The sequence below is a fragment of the Sorex fumeus genome, unplaced genomic scaffold (genome assembly GCF_029834395.1).
Source record: "Sorex fumeus unplaced genomic scaffold, SorFum_2.1 ptg000021l, whole genome shotgun sequence".
NCBI lineage: Eukaryota > Metazoa > Chordata > Mammalia > Eulipotyphla > Soricidae > Sorex > Sorex fumeus.
Window position 1 is genome coordinate 303629 of NW_026606078.1, and position 17428 is coordinate 321056.

The 17428-nt window shown below is 36.1% G+C and overlaps 1 protein-coding gene across 4 annotated transcripts in view; it reads right to left on the reverse strand.

Moving 5' to 3' along the window:
- Window positions 1-17428, reverse strand: part of TTC13 (tetratricopeptide repeat domain 13) — a 77741-nt gene that overhangs the window by 33657 nt on the left and 26656 nt on the right. For 2 of the 4 annotated variants that reach the window (XM_056113627.1, XM_056113626.1), the window contains exons 5-8: window positions 10415-10480; window positions 8760-8852; window positions 5029-5145; window positions 3561-3671 (exon numbers count right to left, since the gene is read on the reverse strand). In XM_056113627.1, coding sequence (XP_055969602.1) covers window positions 3561-3671; window positions 5029-5145; window positions 8760-8852; window positions 10415-10480 — 387 coding nt within the window. The remainder of the gene's footprint in view (window positions 1-3560; window positions 3672-5028; window positions 5146-8759; window positions 8853-10414; window positions 10481-17428) is intronic. The other 2 variants (XM_056113629.1, XM_056113628.1) reach the window with 1 other exon arrangement.

The following is a 17428-nucleotide window of genomic DNA, read 5'->3' on the forward strand; positions in this document are numbered from 1 at the left end:
CAAAGAATACAGACTAGAGAGAGGAAGAGAATGGAGTCTAATTAGGAGATAGCAGCAGTAGTCTATGCAAGAAATAATGTAAGTTCGAACTGAGTCAGTGTCTCTGAGAAGACAGAAGGGTCAAATTTAGGAGATAGTTTAAAAGGTAAACTAGGATAACTGGGTGGCTGTTTGGGAATGGGGGCAGGGAGAGGGAGGGTGGTGAAGGGAGGAGAAGAGGAGAAAAGTGGGTAGGAAGCTTATAAGTTGAAGAGCCTACTGAATGGGTTAAATAATATGAGGAAGTACAGAGGGAAAAACAGCTGCAGGGCTGGGTAGGAGGAGGTCATGAGTTCAGTTGGGGCATGTTAAATCTGGAGTGTTTGTGGACGTCTAGTGGAGATGCCCAGAAGACATCTGCTGCCCACTGCACTTACAGCATGCTTGGACGCCACAGTTCTTCAAAGTCTGATTTCTCTTCAGCTTTTAAGAGTCTTTGGTTTCAGGGTTCCTGTCTAATCACTGCACAGCTCTCTACCTCATTCTGCCAAAGAGGGGACATAGCAGAATCAAGATTTTAAGCCATTGGGAACAAAGAAACTTGGTTTGAATGAATCAATCTCTAAGCATACGAACTGGCCCTGCATTCATTAGTGCAGCAAAGGCAAATGTCACCGCTTTGAGCTCTTCTTTATTAGTTGGTGGCAGTCATCATATTGGGATTAGTCATTATAACTAAGAGAACAATTTCAGGTAAATCTCAAAAGAAAAAAAATATATGGCTAGGTTACTCAATTAAAAAAATATCCTTACAGCTAGAAAAAAGACAATTGAATTAAAAAAAATTGGGGATTGTTTTTGCCCTAGGAAAATACAAAATGTCTGAAATATCTGTAGACTAGGATAGTTGGTGAAATTGTAATGGAATATTGCCTAATATAGTTCATATGTATTATACCATAAAGGAAATAAGCAATTACCCACTTATTAATAAATTACTGCAGCCCTGGAAAAACCACCTTTAGGATATAAAGATAGCTCAAAGTTACTGGTCCATTTAAACTTTCTCCACAGTTAACAAGAGAAATAGAGATATCTGAACTAAGATCATTACTTTAATTAAGGCATTTCACCACTGACTCAGTTTTCCAATCTGTAACTGGGATACCCTCTGCTCCTTCTATACTTCACGGGGATGCCGTTGGGATGCATGAGACAATACGTAAACACTCTGACACTCGGACAGCAGATCTATAAAAATGCAAAGAAAAAGTTCCCATCTATTATACATACATATGTTGATATTATGCTTATGAGCATAGTGAAAAGGAGAAAAGATCAAATAGTTCAGAAAAAAATGATTCACTGAGGAACTTCTACTGTCCAGAAAGTAGTGTTTCTAGGCTCTCATCATATAGATTTAGAATAAACCAAACTGAATTTTAAAAATGTTAATCCTTGTCCAATTTGTTGTATCTTTATTATAAAAAAAATTTCCATTTCCAAATAACCCAGAGTCCTGTCCACAATCCTAAACCTGTCTTTATATTAAAGTTAAAACTAAGTCATTTGTTTGCATTTCCTTACTTTAACAATATTTCTAACTTATTAATCCTAATATCTTTTTAAAATTTCAAATATTTTTCTCCTTCATAAAAGTCAAGAAAGAGAATTTGAATACGGTATTCCAATTTTCAGAATTTTATAGTGACTAAAAGATGAGTGGAATAAAATGCAGATACAAAATAAACTAGAAAAAATTAGTCTGGTAGCTGCTTAAAGCATATTTTAATAACTGCTTTCAAAGCCTTTGGCTGCCAATCTGAATCCTGAGGGAAGAAAGAATCTTTGTTAAAATTATCCTACACATACTTGGGGAAAAAAAACCACTACCTAAGGCATATGAAGCAGAACTTGCAAAAATCTTTTTGGTATGCTTTTCAGTGGATAGGAGATCTTTAATTAGCCTATGAAATAAAACTTCAGATGCAAAATAATATATGATAACTAATACCTGATTCGTAGATTTTATAAAGTACTTTTCACACACATTGCTTACTTAATCATAATAACTTCAAGAGGCAGAGATAGAATCATTTCTATTTGATAGACAAGAAAGGAGTTGAAACTGAAAGAATTTAAGTAACTTGTCCTGTGATTAATAAAATTCAGAACAATAGCTGAAACTGACATTCTAATAAGAAATTCAATGCTCTGTCCTTGAAATTTATTGATTCTACTAATGCTAATTGAATACCCACTAGGTGACAGGTTTTCTACAGTAGCACTGAGGATTGACAACATTTTTAGCCTCCTTAAAGGCAAATCCCCAAGTCTCTACGTGTGTTTCCTTAAAATGCATGTACTTTGTAACAGAATATCTTTCCCTGACACATACAACTGAAATTCTTTAAGTTTTCAAACTTCTGGTTAATCAGAATGCGGTGTTTTTATGTACTATACTTGGTTCTCAGGCCAGTCTGTCTTCCAACAAGAATTTTTGTTGTTCTATACTCTAGTATCTACTATGTGCACAGCTTTGGAAACTGAGGTCAAGACCCAGAACTCAACCCTGTTTCTGACCTCCTGGTCCCTGCCATAAGCCAGCTAGCTGCACATTAGGTTCTCAATATATGCCTAAGAATATAAAATCAAGGACCAGGGCAGGAAGAAGGGATAAACTACAGGTGACACTTCTTTCCAGACTTTGAGTCAGCTTAGGAAAGCCTTTCTTTTTCCCCTCAACCTCGAGTTTCAATGGTGATCAGTCTTCAAGTGGTAGTAACACAATCAGTGACAAAAATACCCCGAGACATGCTTCTGCAGGCTCTAAAGGAAACCAATCAACATCAGCCACTACCATCCCCAAATGCTACATGTATCTCTTTGTCAGTCCTTCTGTTTCTAACCTACTCTTCTACTATCATGTCTGAATCCATTCCCTAAAGGATAGATTTGGTCTTAACTATGTATTTCCTTGTAGATCTTACCATTCCTCTAGGCTTATGAATTGAAGCTGAAATGCTTACTATCTATCATATGATAGACTTTTTAGGACCTCCACTTCACCAACCTTCCTGTATCATCTCCCTTACACTCAACCCCTTCTATTGGCTACTACATAAATTAATCAAATTTCCATGTTTCTTTATGTTATCACTTGTGTTTTTATCTTTGGCTACAGTACCATTCTCCTCCCAGCTAATCCAGGACAAAGTTATTTGTTTTCTGAAACTTTCTCTAACTCTCATAGTTTACGTGAATCTTTCTTATCTGTTTTCAAAGTACTTCACTTATTTTCTTTACTGTATTGATTATGTAATATGTCATAAGTAGGGGACAAAAACATAAACTGTACCCTTTATAAGTTAAAGTACTATTTCTCTCATAAGCTTTTTATTCTCCTCCCTTCTACATCTTCTTTCACGTATATACCTAAATAGTAGGTGCTAACTATATAAATTCAAATTACTTCACAAAATAAAACAATTAGACAACTGAGGCTCTTTAAAATGTGTCAAAGTCCCATTAATACTTCCCCCACAGAAAAGCAGTTATTATATTATATACAACACTTTCACCTTCAAAAGTCCTCTGTGAAAGAAAGTTAAACCTTTGTATAGCATAGCTATAGGCTGGTTTTTGTTCAGTTCTAAGGACTGCTGAAAGTCTTCATGCGCTGTTGCATAGTCCTACAAAAAAGGGGAGAGGGGGGAAATAAAGTATCATGTATAACATTTCCTATTTGTGATTGGTAGAAAAAACAATTAATTCTGGTTGCTTCTCTATATTTAAAGGAAATATTTCATGACTGTAAATACTAGTCACCTTTTGTTGAAATTTGATTTTCTTAGGAATTTAATGGGAAAAACTTACAAGGATTTAAGATCAGTATTTTAAATAATGTATAAAGTCAGAATCTTGGCTGAAAAGAGTATACAGTTAGGACACTTGCCTTACATGAGGATGACCTTGGTTGAAATCCCCAGAACTGCATAAAATACCCCAATCCCTGAGCACAGAATCATGACCAAGCCCTAAGCACTACCAGGTATAGTCCAAAAAGCAAACGGAAATAAAAAGGTAAAGGTAAAGGCTCTCCTGTTGTTCGTTGATTTGCTCGAGCGGGCCCAGTAACGTCTCCATTGGAGACTTTGTTGTTACTGTGTTTGGCATATTGAATACATCACGGGGAGCTTGCCAGGCTCTGCCGTATGGGCGAGATATTCTCGGTAGCTTGCCGGGCTCTCCAAGAGGAAATAAAGTTAGAATTTATTAGCAAACACTACAAATTATTTTCTGGTACTAGCCTTATACTGAATAATTAGATCATGTACCATACATCAATTTTAAAATGCATTCTGCCAAGATTTTAAAAATTAATTTCTCTTCCTAAAGAAAAAGAAAAAATAATGTAAACCCATACATATAACTGCAACAATCATAAATACCATGAAAAAATATAAACTTGTCAGATTTGGGTCATTTGAAGAGAACAGTTGAAGTCCAGGAATCCTTGTTATTTCAAGTTACGGTTCCTGGGTTACAATAAATTTAAATTAAGGGGCTGGAGTTCATGCTTTGCATACAGGAGGCTCAGATTTGATCCCTAGCAGGTACCACCTGGTCTTCTAAGCACTGCCAGGATCAATCCCTGAGCACAGAGCCAGGAGTAGCTTCTGAGCGTCACTGGATATGGTCCAACTGTTCCTTTTTAAAGAAATTTAAATTGTACCTCAAATAAGCATATTGACAACATACACACGTTGTTTCCCTTTGCAAGAAAGCTTAAAATAAAATCGGAAAATATAAAAGCTTAAAATATAATCAGGAAATATTTATTTCGTCTTTCTCTCTTTTTTCCCTCTACCTGACTCCTAAATTAATTACTACTAACAGTTCATGCAAGAAAAAGTGTCCTTGACACTTAATATTTTCCACTAGGTTCAGTTTCAGTTAAAGAAAGTGTTTTTTTATAACTCTTACACCATAAATATATGACTTTTATCAACATAAAAGGAAATGTCTCAAGGCAAGAAAATAACTCACCTCTGATATAAAGAACAGCGTCCCACGATGTCTGTATAGTCGTGCTGAGGGCTGAAGCTGAATAGCTTTAGTAAGATCACTCACTGCTTCATTAATTCGCCCCAGAGGCGACAAAATCTACAAATTAAAATATGCAATTAGGGAAGAAAAATGCCAGTTATCATCCCTAAAATTTCCAATAATTTTTACTTTTTAATTCTATTTTATTAGAGTTCACTCAAATATTGCTCTCAATGGACAAAATTCTTGATCCCACCGGACTGTATATATAGTTAAGTTCAAAATCAAGTTGGGGAGCCATTAATCTTTGTCCAGCCAACGGAAAGGTTAAAAAACTATAACTACAGCAACTCCTTTGTCACCATTTTCATGCTCTAAGTTATAACAGATTGTTGCTGTTCTCAAAACATGACCAATTGTTTTCTCAAGCTATTATTTATCTTTCAAATCAAAATTTGACAAGTCAGAATTAGCATGAGATAGACTAAACTATTAAAAGTTTTGAGTTCTAGCACCACCAGGAGTAATTAATTCCTGAGTACAGAGCCAGGAGTAACCCCTGGGCATTGCTGGGTGTGACCCAAAAAGAAAAAAAAGTTTTGAGTTCTTTATGGTCTTTAGCTATATCTTCTGTGGAAATGAGGGCTGAACTGTAATGTCTAAGATACTAGATCTTTTCAAGTTCTTCTGCAGTTGTGTGTGTGTGTGTGTGTGTGTGTGTGTCCTTAACTCATTAGTCATGATCTAAATGTAGAGAGAAAAAAAACACTGCAAGCCTCTTCATAAAGCACTTCTGAATAGCTAGCAATCAATTGTGTTCAGGCAATATGACAACAAAGAACAGAAGATAAATTTTAAAAGTTTACTATGAAGACATTATAAAATCTAAAATGGATGTTAGTGTTCATGCAATTCAGCTCAAGCTTTTTATCTTGAACAAACGTCCTTTAAGTTGAGGTTTAATTCCGTAACAGGCTATTTCCATAAAGGTTTACAGTTTTCTATTCTGCAAAAGCAGTGAAAGAGAAAGATTCATTCAGGCAGCATCAAGAATGATAGCTCAGAAAGAGGTAAGAAGTAGAACTGGTGCCTGAGACTTCAAAAATCATAGTGGTCCTGGGTTATATTTTAGAAGGAAAAACATGAATAATTTGCACTCTATACAAATAAAAGTATACATAATAATGACTTTTAATAAATCATATTCAATAAGTATGGGTCTTTTCAGAAAGTATAAAAGAGTTTATATAAGATAATTTGACATATATAAATGAAATACTATTATTTAGCTAAAATTATCACCATGCAGTACCATTATTATCCAATGCCAGAAAAATATTTCTAAATATTTTTATTGAAAATTACTTGAATAGCAAAATCATGTTTTTGTTTTTTCTTGTTGCAGCATAATTTAAAATTCTGCTTATTAAAAATTAATAAAGAGACTTATATTTAAAGAACAGCATACTTTTAAAAAAATGACAAAAATTCCACTGTACTCTTTTCTTACTGTTGCCATTTTTGTTTTTTCTCCAGAATATTTAAAACTTTTTTTTCAATAAATTATTAGTTTCATATTATAGAATATCAGGGTATGGCTTTCTACCTCTATATGTGTTTAAATGTCACCATTTCACCACCAAATTTCCACTGTCTTCAACCATCAAAAAGTACCTCTGGGCATATATGCTGCCTGAGTCCATGTGCTGCCTGCGTCCATATGGCTGAGCACATGTGGCGCCCAAGCACATGTAATGCCTGCATCTCCACTCCTGAGATGTGTACTTTCATGCTTTCATTTCTAATGCTAGAATGTGTGTAGGGGCTCTTTCTCCACACTTGGAGAAGCCTGGGTTCTCTCTTGAGCATGTTACTCTCCACTCTCCCTTCTTCTTTCCCTTCAAATAAAATCTGTTTTACTTAAAAAAAAAAAAAAAGTACCTCTGTTCTTTCAACCCAATATTATTTTGAATACACAATTAAATTTGAGTTACATATACACATTTGTGTTTTCTGGCTACATTAATTCATAATTTATCATAACATTTTAACAGCATAAAGTCATAGAAACAACAAGAGCACTCTCTCCCAGCGCAGATGACCACATCAGCCATTGAATGATCACATTAAGTATTAACAGGATTCCCATGCAATGATTAACAAATTAAAAATCACTTAATTCTTACAATTCAAAGTAGATAATGAGAGTGTTAATAAGAACTTTATTCAGAAAGCCAAATATCCAATAAAACACAAATTTCATATTTTAAAATGAATTATAACTTAAGTCACTACAATTCTGAGAACAAACATCACAAAGTTTTTAAATGATTAAAGCATTTAGTGCTGTTTTCACTTGCCAAATATTTAGCTCCTTCTCCCCCCAACACACACACACACACACACACACACACACACACACACACACAGAGAAAGTCATTTTTTCCTTTATTTAGTCTATGAAATACTATCAGACCAGATGATCAAAAGTTAATTTTTATCAGGTTAAATGCATTAATATAAATTCTAAAGCATCTGGCATTGTTAAATGTTCATTAAAATAAATTATTCAAGTACTGTTTTAAGAAAACATTAAAATGAACACATTTCATTTAAAAAACACTGAAAAAGAATGTCTTTGGGTACACACAACTTTCTCTAATATGTGTATTCATGTGAGCTTTTCTCCCATAATACAAGATCTACACTAGACATCATCTCCTTGTGAGGTTCTGTAAATACTCCCAACATTCCTCCTTTACCAAACCCTTCATAAGGCATTGAACATCTTTCTGTTCCTCAAAAGAACTTCCTGGGGCTGGAGTGATAGCACAGAGGGTAGGGCATTTGCCTTGCACTCGGCCGACCTGGGTTTGATTCCCAGCATCCCATATGGTCCCCTGAGCACTCCTGAGCCAGGAGTGATTCCTGAGTGTAGAGCCAGGAGTAACCCTTGTGCATGGCCAGTTGTGACCCAAAAAGAAAAAAAAAAAGAAGAAGAAGCACTTTCTTTTAGTGCCTATTCTCAAAAGTACTTCCTGGCATTTCCTCTACATGTTACATTTTCCCTATATGTTCCCTTTTTATCTCCATCTCAAGTCACAAAGTCCTTTAAGGTCTAGTTGTAGGTATCCTTATCTAATCTTTAAGTAGTTAGATATCACATAAGAATTAAATTTAGGGGCTAGGAAGAGAAATCTGAGGGTTGTAGCATGTTTTACATGTGGAAGCTCCAAATTTGAGCCCTGCTACTTCATGGTCCCCCATGTACCACTGAGAGCAACCCCTGAGCATTGAGCTAGGATTAGCACCTGAGCACCACATGGTATGATTACCAAAACAAAACAGAATTAAGCATGCTTGCACACATACATCACACAAACCCACACACATGCACTAATTAACAGGCTATTACTGCGTTTTGATCAGACTGTCATATCAGTTTTCTAAAGTATGTCATGGACACCGTAAATATCACGAGTAAGACATTCTTCACCTGAACACTGATAGTGGTGGTTCACATCATAACTGCATACTTTAATATTAGATATGATTATTATATGTTAAACCACACTTTTCTAGTAATTTCAACCATGTTTAAAGGCAATTAAGTATTTATGGAGAAAAACAATAAGTATGAGGATGCTTTAAAATTTACAAGTTACAAAATGAAAAAACCCTTAGATTCAACTAACCCAATAATGACAGAGGGAAAAGAAAACCACACTCACTTCTGCTCGCTGCTCAAATACCTCTGGACGATCTGGTTCCAAGGTAATTACTCGACTCAGTTCAAACAGAGCAAGCTCAGCATTCTTAATGTCCTTGAAAAGGCATTAGCTTAGTATGAGACATACTGTTACTCAAACCAGGTTGAAAAGATTTTCTGAAAATACTCGTAACTTAGAAATTATTTAGGTTAACTACTGTACTAGATACCTACCCAGTTAGGTAAGTTACAATTACAATTATTAGTCTACCTTCTGATCAGCACTAGCCCAAGTTACCTACAACAAGTTGCAGGTAGCAGGACAATTTCTAGACTTAACATGTTTAAATACCTAATCATTGAAATTTAAAGAATGAGTATGTGGATACTAGTATACAAAACGATGCTGACAAGTAACAATGTGGGAGAAGAAAAGCTCCAAATAAACGTCACTCTAAACTTCTAAGCCTATAAACTATATTCCTTTAGTAGTTGAGGAAAGCCCTCTTTGAAATTTGCTGTTACTTTTATATTAAAAATAATATAAACAAGCTGCACAATTTCATGTCAAAGCACTAAATTAAAAGTGGGAATTAGGAAGAAGCAGTTTATCTCTGAGCTTTACTTTCAATAAATGATGAGTATGACCGTTTCCCAAACCCGAGTTCCTTCTTAGTCCTCTAAGTCTCTGAAGTGTACAAATATATAAAGATTCTCTGATAGGCCAGCATCCAATTAGTATTTTTTCTTAGTAGGCATTTGCCTTAAAATAATTTCATTTGCATATTTTTTACTGGGCCTGCTTGAGCAAATTGATGAACAACGGGAGGACAGTGTGACAGTTTTGCATATTTTTAAATATACAGTAAGACATTAAAAAGTATGTTCTGGTCTGAAAATCTATACCTTAGGCTATTTACAACCTACACTCAGAAAAATCTTCACTTGTGTGCGTGTTTCTTATTATAATCTTCCTTCATTCCTCTGAGAAATAAAGGTAATGGTAAAGGCCCTCCCGTTGATCGTTGATTTGCTCGAGCGGGCCCAGTAACGTCTCCATTGGAGACTTTGTTGTTACTGTGTCTGGCATATCGAATACTCTCGGTAGCTTGCCGGGCTCTCCGAGAGGGGCGGAGGAATCGAACTCGGGTCGGCCATGTTGGCCGCGTGTAAGGCGAACACCCTACCCGCTGTGCTATCGCTCCAGAAATAAAGGTAATAATTTGATTATATCTACGAAGATTTATCTATATAAGGGAGTTTACTATCTGAGAAAGAAATTTTACCCCTCCCCCAAACTGCTCTCTTACTCAACCTTTAATAATTGTGAAGGAACCCAAATTCTAGGTTCCGCTACAGTGCAGATGTTTAGTTTCCCTTTTACCAGTTGAGATGCTTTAGGAATTTAATCTAGTTCATTACAAAGTTTAGGCAACCAAAAGCTATCCGTTTGGAATGGCAAATATAGCAAAATTGACTTCATAATACCTGGCTAGAAAGTCCTGCCCATTTGCTAACTATCTGATCTTGAGTAAATCCTCTATAGCCACTTTCTCATTAATGAATTGAAGCAATATCATCACATCAGAGCTCAGTGAACTCCAGTTGCTCCACTGGAACCCTGGTCCATGTCAGATCATGTAGTCACTATGGCAAGCATAGCTATTCCATACTCACATGTAGTCCCTTCTTTCCATAGGCTATCCCTCGGCCATAAATTGCACTAACCAGATCAGGCTCCTCCTAGTCAGACCAAAACAAAAACACATCAAAAACTATAAACAAAAGAAAACGAAAAATTCAGTATCTGCTTAAAGTATGTTAAAGTCACATCTCTACATCTTTTTTGCTACCACCAATCATAAGCCTACATGGCCCCCATCCAGAAAAGTCTGTGTTCTCAAAGCTCACTTGAGTGAGATAGTTCTGTGGTTTTTTTAAGCAGGGGAAATCACATGAAGCACTAGAATGCAGGCTTTACAGGTCCTGGGTTCAATCCTGGGCACCTCATGGTCCCATGGGCACCATCCAGGAGTGACTCCCTGAGCACCACAGGAGTGTGGTCCAAACACCAAAAAAAAAAAAAAAAAAAAAAGAGGGCCATAGAGATAATACAAGATTAAAGCACATGCCATAGATGTGGTTGACCCTAATTTGGTCCCTGATACCACATGGTCTGTAAGCATGGTCTGACACAATCCTGGAGCACAGATGGGGTGTCCCAGGTCATCCCTAGCATCACAAAGTCCAACTAGTACTGCATCTTCCAGCATTTGCATTGAACTGCTAACCTGGTTAGCCAAGAATAGCTGGTGGAAGTGGGGCGTGGGAGGGGGCAGGCCTGCTAAGCACCACTTGGGAAATCCACCACCAACCCCATGAAAGAGGGAGAGAGAAGGGGGAGAGAGAGAAAGAGCGAGAGTGAGCCAGCAAAAGAGAGAGAGAGAGAGAGAGAGAGCAAGAGAGTGAGAGAATGCACTGAGCTCTTATTTTCTTTCAGTCATCTTATTTAAAATGTAATCCTCTCAACAACTCTGGCAATATCAGGAATCACATCTTAGAGAGAAAACAAGAGGCTCTGAGAAATAAACAGATGTGAGTACAGGATTTATTAAAATTTCTTTCTAGTTTGCCTTTTTTTCAAAGTCATGAAATAATCTGAAAAGGCAGAACCCTTAAGAGCACGTATAATAAGAAATAAATGAGTCGGTTCCACTAACTGATAGGGATTACCACAGCCATTTAGAATAATGCATCACATTGAAAACCAAGCCTGTCCAGTCATTTTCCCCCAGGCAATGAAACACCCCACAGGTCTGAGGACATACTCTACACAGCAGCATGGTAAGTGGTTCCACTTACAAATTGAAATCATCTATATTTAACCTCTGCAAGTTTTACTTCTAGGAATCCTTCCCTATATATTTAAGAAAGAAATTGAAAAGAAAACAACCTCTTATTATCAGGTCCTGGTAAAACTCTTGATATTGCTAAGGAATTAAAAAAAAAAACTACACGAATTACTGAGTAGTTTAAACTCTGGACCCTTATTAAGAGTTATGTTCTGACTCTGAATTCTGATCATGTCACCTCCTCTTGCTGAAATAATTCATGATTCTCTAACACCTACACACATTTTTTTTGTTCCTACCATGATAAGAAATTTTACATTGTAATCCAGCACACACACATGCATTGAACATACACACAAGTATAGAATACATATCAGAAATAAGTTTTACTAAGTCACATATAGTCTTACTATATAAAATATAATCTGATATTTTCTAAGTTAACGTACTTTTTTTTAAGTGTTGTTCCTGACTCACCAATTTATTTCAGGCCTACCAAATGGTAACAACTAAAAAATAAATAGTTTACACCTAAAACTCTTTATCTAAAATACTCATTGTTATTACAATAAAGTATCATCCCCTCCCATTCCACCATTCAAAATTCATACTCTAGAAATCAGGGGCTGGAGTGACAGTACAGAGGGTAGGGCATTTGCCTTGCTCGCGGCCGCCCCAGATTAGCTTCCCAGCATCCCATATTGTCCCCCCCCCCCCCCCCCCGAGCACTGCCAGGAGTAATTCCTGAGTGCATGAGCCAAGAGTAATCCCTGTGTATTGCCAGGTGTGACCCAAAGAGAAAAAAAAAATTCATACTCTAGAAATCAAAAAGCCTTTCTAGTTCCCTAGATACAACATGTGATACTCTGGAAAGTTCTGCCTCACCCACCCATTGCCACTAGCTCAAGTAAGGTTTTCTGTCCTTTAAATATCAGCTCAAGTGCTATCTCTCCTCTGACATTTTTCAGACTCCCCTGGGGGGAGTGAGGTGGGTGGGGAAATGCTCCTTCTCTATTTCTATATATGGACAGTAAAGTCATTCATTCAACAAATTCAGTTCAGAGCCTGGTATTAGTTTTATCTGGTTCCATGCTAGGATTACTGTAGTAAACAACAATCAACCAAGGAAAAACATTATGGTTTTCTTGGTGTCTAGGCAAAGAGTTACATATACAAAAGTAACGGCTAGGTCTGTAGTTCAGTGACAAACTACAAGCTTTACATACGCGAGGTATTAGATTGGATTCCTAGAATCACCCCCACAAACAAAACCCAAACACAGATACAAAAGTAAAGATACAGTAAGAATTAGAGTAGTGAATGGTGTCTTTTTGGTTCTGGTTTTTGTACGTAAGGGATGGGGTTGGTGGGGAAAATAAGCCTCACATGACAGTGATTAGAAGTCATTTTCAGTAGTATTCAGAGTGTTGATGTAGAGCCAGGTATAGAACCTGGACCTCATACATGCAAAGCATGCACTCAATCCTTAGAGTATCTCTCCAGTCTAAAAATAAAATACATAATGACAAGGTTGGGAAGGATTCCCTAAGGAAGAGATCTGTCAGAAGTTGGGGGATCCTAGAGTGGCTGGTCTAGACAGAAAGCACAGACTGAGCAAAGGTTCTAAGGAAAGCAGGGGCATGTAATCTGCTCCAAGGTGAGCCTGAAGAGGTCACCCTGCTTCTCTTTATCAAGGGTCCTTCATAAAGACTTTAACCCAAGAGCAATAGCAAAACTATGAATGTATGTAGTCCAGGAAACAATGGTCGCATGTCCCTGGCAGTTGAATTAAACTGGGAAAAGCAGGACATAGGCTATAAGCAGAAGTATAAGGGGGTTGATGCTAAAGTAAGTAGCATCTAGATGAGTGGAGCATGTGAATTCATGAAACCAAGTAGAAGTGCCATTTATTATTTATTATTCTTAGCAACACTGAAATCTGATGTGGGATTATTTCTTAGTTGTTGGGGAGCAGGGATGTGGAGGTATAAAAGGAGCGTACTTAAAGCCTTTGAGTCAAAAATCCTTTCAGGAAGCCCGGCAAGCTACCGAGAGTATCTCGCCCGCACGGCAGAGCCTGGCAAGCTCCCCGTGACGTATTCGATATGCTAAACACAGTAACAACAAAGTCTCCAATGGAGACGTTACTGGGCCCGCTCGAGCAAATAGATATAATTTCATTAAAATACTGTTACTACTTTATTAATTTATAATTTTATTCATTAATAATTTGCTATTCTGCATTTGCATGTTTGTCATGACAACAAAATACAATATTCTCAGGGTAAGTCTTTTTATTCTGAGGTTTGTAGAACCGAACACAGAACCTAGCACAAAAGTCTTAACACATAATAATTATCTAACAACACTGAGTATGTTTTAGGCAGCTGAAAAATATTTAAGGTTATCAGACCAAAGTCATCTCTGCTGGTCATTCTTGCAGTGGAAGCAAGCAGGATGACATGGCTAGAAACAATGAGATACAGAGCTTTCATATGATCCAGCAATTCCATTTCTTGGCATCTACCCCAAGATCTAAAATTTCTATTCAGAAAAATTGTACATCTGTACAATTTGTACTCCTAAATTCATTTGCAGCCCTATCCACAGCAGCCAAAATCTGGAAACAATCCTAGTGTACAAGAATAGGTGACTGGATAAAGAAACTACGGTACATAAGCACAATGGAGTATCACTTGACTATAAAAAAAGATGAAATCATGCAATTTGCCATTGTGTGGGAGGATCTAGGGAGTATCATACTGAGTGAAGTTAGGCAGAGGAGAGGGACAGACAAAGAATAAGCTCTCTCATGTATGGAACATAAAGTAACATGTTAGGGGAATTATAGATGCACATACATAAAAACAAACAAACACACACACACACACACACACACACACACACACACAAACCAGAAAAAAACCTGAAAACTGAGAACTGGTTTCCAGCAGGAAGCTTACCACACCAGGAGACTGAAGGGGGAAGGAAGGGGACACTAGTAGGAAGGTGCAAGGAAGGGGGCACTTTGGTGGAAGGTGTGGTGCTGGTATTTTTATATATGAAAAATGGTACTTAAAATGAAATGGAAAAAAACGAGGTGCTGGCGATGGAGTACAATAATGCTGTAATCAATACCATGAGCTTCACTGTTCTATGTGACTTAAGTTATAATTTTTTTAAACTAGTCAGAATTTTTTTTAAACACCATATAAATTATTTTTCAAACTATTTCTAAAAACAATCTGGACTCAGGATATTATTGTTCAAAGTATTTTTCAGTATAGAAACTTAATAATGGGGCTAGAGATAAATAGTGTAGCAGCGAAACTGCTTGCCTTGCTTGCACACAAGCCAAGGTATGCACCCCAGCATCACATCTCGGTATGACCCTGAGACAACTGAGAGTATCCTGGAGCAGAGTCGGGAGTAAGCCCTGAGCACAGCCAGTTGTGGCCCCAAATCAAAGATAAATAAATAAAAATAGAAACAAAAAAAATGTGCCAGAGAGATAGTACAATGGGTAAGAGGCTTGCATTACACATAGCAAACATGGTTTTGATCCCTGGCACCACACCACCACACATGGCCTCTGAGAAATGCCAGGAATAATCCCTGAGTGTAGAGCTAAGAGTAAGCCCTGAACACAGGCAGCTGTGGCCCAAAAACCAAAAAGAAAAAAAATATATTTATATTTCGCAGATTTCAAAATTTAAATCAAAACAATGTTTTAAAATTTAAAACATTGTTTTAATTTTCCAATATCAATTTATGCTAATATAAAAACACGGTATAAAATAGTCAACTTAGATGTCTCAAAAATCTGATTTTTTTTTAAATCCACAAAGGTCTAATTCACAATATTCATTACATTACTATATTTTTTATATTTTACAAATATTTGCTTTGTACCACAAGATGGGGGCTTTTTAGTGAAAATCATAAATCACCAAATCAAAGAAAAATAACCAAAATATCACTAAACAACAGGTCAATGAGGATTTAGTTTTTCCTAAGTGGCGAATGTACAAACATTTTTACTTTTTAAAATAATAACAAAAATCATACTGAGAGGAATGTTTCAAACTTTGTCTAAAAAAGATCTTTTAAAAACTTAATTCCATCAGAATCACATCAGAATAAGATGAGCCCAAGATCATATAACTAACAGCAAAAACCAAGAGCCTCATTATATTGTTGAAGCACTATGTGCCCAGTTCTGCATGAAAACCAAAAAACAGAAATCAGGAAATAGCTCCACCTTTTCAAAAACATTTATCATCAACTAAATGACATATGTGGAAGGATGCTGATTCAGGGATAACCTAAATTAATAGTCTTGTAAAATCTTGAGTTTCCAATGCAGACTGAAACCTATTAAGCCTTGCAATAGTGCTCAGTTGGAAACTGCTCAAAAAGAAGAAAAGAAAAGAAAGAAACTCTGATGTTCAAGAAGCATTTCTTTTCCTTTGCAGATATGTTAAACAAATCTCATTTGGATAGATATTGAATTAAAACACTTGAAACAACAACAAATATGGAAAAATCTCCTAAGATGATTTCCTGAGAGAGCAGCTAAGACCACAGGAAATTATAAGACTGCTACATTACCTAAAGGTATTCTGAAATTTAAGTAGACCTTATTTATTGATCAAATTTCATAGTAAACGATCATGTACAAATGATGAGCCTAATAAAATATAAGTCCCTGTGACCCCATTTGTTTTAGGTTTTCTATAAATGAAATCAGAGTTCACACTTTGTTGCTTCACACAAAAGTTCACAAGCTGTACAAAGAAAAGTTTTGTTAAGAGTCAATTACTCAAAACACCTGAATGTTTGTGAAGTTATCACTTCACAGATTTATTAAAGGGTATCAACTGAGTTAAAAATACAGAAACACTGCATATATGGAAGACTCTGCAAAAAACAGGAACTTATATCCATTAGCATGAATTGATAAAAATGATTCTCCAGTGATAATCAGTTCAGTCCTAACTTGAAAAGTAAAAGACAGTAGAACGGCATCCATGCATGACTGAAGAAACATTTCACTCTTCTAAAATACTGGATAGGAAAAAGCATTTAAAAGATTTAAAAACAAATACAATTTTATTACTGCAAGAAATATAGTCACTGCATTTGTTAGTAGAAAAAAAGATGTTAGAGACCTATTATGCTTTCAAAATACAATTTAATCATGCTAACTTATGCATATTTCAATTCGTGTTGAGAATAAGAGTTTGGGTCACTGGAAAAGCAATGATTATTGTCATCACTTGCTACCTATTTGTACAATTTCTTGTAAGATTTACTACCTGAAATTTGAAGAAATCAACAAAAATCAATAATCCCTCTTAAATTAGAATCGTGCTAACCAATTTCAAACATAAAAGTCTAATATGAAGATATTTCATTCAAAAAAGCAGGATTAAGTTTCTTGTTAAATTCTTTGAAAACTTAAGCATTTAATATCAAATGATGTATTTTTCAATATGTAAGTCATATAATAGTCATTTATAACAATGTTACAAATTTCTACTAAGTTCTAGTTACATATCTCCAAATTTTCTCCTATTTACGCCAGTTGTGCCATATAAATAAAATTTTCCACCAGTATCATGGCATGTAAAAGGCTGGCAAAAAGAAACAAAAGGTAAAAAAAAAAAAAAAAAGCAAGCATAGCACCAGTAAGAAAGATAAAGGTTCTTCCTGCTGTATAAAATATCTTACAGGGGCTAGAATGACAGTACAGAAGTTAAGGGTTCAATCCCTGATACCACATGGTCCCCAAGTATCATCAGGAATAGTCTAGAAGAATACCAAGCACTTCAGGATG